The sequence below is a fragment of the Perkinsus marinus genome (assembly GCF_000006405.1).
Source record: "Perkinsus marinus ATCC 50983 genomic scaffold scf_1104296972102, whole genome shotgun sequence".
Lineage (NCBI taxonomy): Eukaryota > Perkinsozoa > Perkinsida > Perkinsidae > Perkinsus > Perkinsus marinus.
In genome coordinates, this window is record NW_003201866.1 from 37,348 (window position 1) to 40,914 (window position 3,567).

General features: G+C 44.9%; 1 protein-coding gene across 1 annotated transcript; it reads left to right on the plus strand.

Annotated features, from left to right (window-relative positions):
* Window positions 1-1,257: 1,257 nt before the first annotated feature.
* Window positions 1,258-2,777, plus strand: Pmar_PMAR002524 (Aldose 1-epimerase, putative; the record flags this gene model as incomplete). The annotated part of the gene is made up of 4 exons (XM_002766664.1): window positions 1,258-1,487; window positions 1,535-1,680; window positions 1,883-2,179; window positions 2,416-2,777. 4 exons carry the CDS (start codon window positions 1,258-1,260, stop codon window positions 2,775-2,777), a joined length of 1,035 nt encoding a protein of 344 aa, XP_002766710.1.
* Window positions 2,778-3,567: the final 790 nt, after the last annotated feature.

Here is a 3,567-nt window from a genome sequence, read left to right on the forward strand (position 1 = left end):
GTCCTAGCGACAAAGGGACATACTTGCTTGACTCAGATAGATCACCGGTAGTGGCGACGAACGGGACGCCACTGCAGCTGCCGCTGACGGCCTCTGCGGAGAACGACTACAAGCTTGTTGACTGACTGCCGACATGGTAGAAACAGGAGAAAATCTGAAGTGGTCGGCATAGGTTATAACCATGATGATGATGATGTCTTTTACGCTATAGCCGTTGATAACAGGACAACGTCCAAAGCGCGCCTCATTAGAGCAAAAATCGTTATTCGACAAGGGTGTGAGGAATCGAAGCCTTTCAGCGAGAAATCTTGAACCTTCTGAGCTCCAGTTGATACCCTCGTGATAGATTCTTTAACAACGTCTGTGCTTGCACGCAGACGCAGCTTGCGACAAGTGAGGAGACAGAAAATTGTGTCGAACTGCAGCGCGGCACAGCTCAGCAACTCAACTTGCGGTTGCGCAGTGATGTTGAAGTTCCGAATCGCAGATGCTGAGGGAAGCGAGCGGAGTATATACTATCACTTCGCGCATTCCCGGCGCGTTCATTCGCTTGTTATTTTTCTGCGTCTACATTAGTTGTACTCCCAAGGTATGTGTGGTTCAGGTATCCTCCAGAATATAAAGATACTGTGGTCACCTTTCTTCATCGTATATTGACCACGACTGTTGTGCGCCATGGCTGTAGTTAACAGGAAATACTCAGAAAAAAGATCGTATTGTGAATTGAATTCGCGACCGTTACAAACAACCCAAGTTCCGCTTCTTCGTGCCGAAAGCTTAGTCATCATGTATGCAGTCTTGAGTGGGACCCCATTCCTGTGTCGACAGTCACGTACTTGACCAAACGCTCAACCCATAAAAATAGTCGGACCAACTTCATTTCGCTTATCGAAAGCGTGATGGGTTTACGACACTTCAATCACGTTCGCGCACGCCCCACAACACAAACGTTTTAAGTAGAGCTGAGCTGAAATTTTCGATGGTCCTTCATCAGGTTGAAACTATGAAGTATCCCGAGTACCAGTAGACACATTTTGTTACCAATACTGTAGAGGCCAACACCATCATTCTGAGAGTTCTACTGTTTCCGCGAAGGCCGTATTTGACTTGTCGGGTAACGGCCATGATTTTCCCCGCTAAGATTTCCATCTAGCGTTAACGACGCTGTGGCATGTAGCTAGACTTTTGGTTGCACTGTAATGTTATTTTATTGTAATACTCGCTAATGATAGTCGCAATTTTGTTAGTTTTTCCATCATGAATTCTTACTCTGTCGATTGCAATTTTGTTGCTGACCTCAAGAATAGTCAGACCGTTACTCTCTCCAACGACAAGATTAGAGTCACTATTGCCGAGTACGGTCTCTACCTCCTCAGCCTCGAGAGTGCTGATCGTAACGGCAAGTTCTCTGCAGTCAACCTCAACTACGGTCACGAATTGTCCAAGTATGTTGATGACACCTTTTACCTATGTTGTGTAGCAGGCAGGTGAGCGCATCAGAAACAGTTGGGGGAATTTGTAACACATTTTTCAGATATGCTAATAGAATTGCCAATGGTCGTATGACGATCGATGGTAAGGAGTATCAGTTGACCACCAATAACGGTCCTCATTGCCTTCATGGTGGCACCGATGGTTTCAACAAGAAAATTTGGAAACATACGGATTCCTACCGCGATGGTGAGCTCTCTTGGATTTTCTTGGTTTTGTGTTCTTAGAATGTACGTTGGAGTATATTCTAATATAATATTAGGTCGTTATTAGTTGTCATGTTTGTATTCATAAATCATAATTGGTGATGAGTAGTGAATGCATGTTTATGTACGATATACTCGATAGCAATATATCCATTAGTATAATCTTTTCTTTGCCTTGCATTCAGAAAAGTCTGCGTCTGCAACCTTTACGGTTCGATCTGAGGACGGCGACCAAGGTTTCCCTGGCAACTTGGATGTTACTGTCGTTTTCACCATCACTGGCAACAAGTTCACCATGGAGTATTATGCCACCACTGACGCTCCCACCGTCGTCAATCTCAATCACCACACCTACTTCAACTTGGACAACGACCATTCGCAGACTATATGCAAGCACGAGTTGTGTTTGCCTAACGCTGAGAAGTTCGTGAAGGTTGAGAACGGCGGCATCCCCATTGAGGGCCCCCCAGCTGATGTCAAAGGTAAGCCGGTTTCTCCTTGCTGTTCAAACGCTTACTCGTTCATAATTATATGATTTCATTCTGTTCATGTTGGTTAGTTTACCCATATCTCTCAGCGTATTTTCTTGTTGGTCGGGAAAATCTCGGAATTAGGTTGATTTACACACTTGTATAATACGAGTCGTATACGATTCTGAACTGTGCATGCGAGTGTTGGCAACTTCGTCGGTTACTGTGTGCTATTGTCGCTCTCTCAGGTACTCCTTTTGATTTCTTAACTCCGAAACTTATTGGTGATGCTCTCTCCCAAACCGATGAACAGTTGACTGCAATGAACGGTCTTGATCACAACTATGTTCTCTCTGGCAAGCCCGGCGAGTTGAGGAAGTTGGGCAGTCTATATTGCGCAGCCTCTGGTCGCCGTGTGGACATCAGCACTACCCAACCTGGTGTTCAAGCATACACTGGCAATTTCTTGACCAAGAAGAACAATGCTATTGCCCTTGAGTCTCAGCATTATCCCAACTCGCCAAACCGTGCTGACTTCCCTTCAACTCTTCTTAGGCCCGGAGAGAAATACTACTCGAAGACCGAGTATGTCTTCAGTGTGGTCGCGTGATTAACTTTATAATAGTGTTAAGAGGCTGTACTGTCATCTTTGATGTTTATGTTATTTACGGAGGTTGTTGTGATGTCAGCTTTTGGGATTGTCTCTGTGAATTGCATTTAAATGCTTGCGTATGTTACGAAGCCTGATATTGGTCATCTTAGATCTTGACATAGCGATTTTGGGAGGAATTATCAGAAATGATGATTAGGAATATCGTTAGATAAAATGCGCGTTAATTATCACTTTTAAGAGGTTACGGGGAGATATCTGCCTACTACCTACTTGTCGTTGGGTGATAGTAGTGTTTTATAGTTCGCCCTTTTGACCGCTCGAAAGGAGTTGAAAGTCGTGTATGAAATTATTGGACTCGGATTCAAAAGTTCAAATTGACACAACACGAGATCAATTTAGACTAACTTGTTTCCTCTAAGGAATAGGTTGTCTATTGTTCATGTGGAAGGCAAGTCGAAGGGGAAGAAGCTTTTCTAACGTGTACCGACAGCCTCAACTGCGTCGAGTATTTCAGTCGTTCGAGAGGGCTGCAGCATTAGGGGCCGACTCAACTGAGCCTTCATCCGTTCTTGGGTGTGAACCGGCCAACGGCGGTTGGGAGGATGGTGAGATTGAACACTTCGTTGACCAAAATGCTGCGCAGATCAGTGGGATACGCGAAGTGCTATGGGGAAATTGTAATTGACTTCTGATGACAGCGGACGAGCAAAGAAAATTTATTGCCCGGAATCCCGTCTAATCGGAGGGTTGTTGTAACGGGCGCCAGGAAGGAAATGAAATGAGCCAG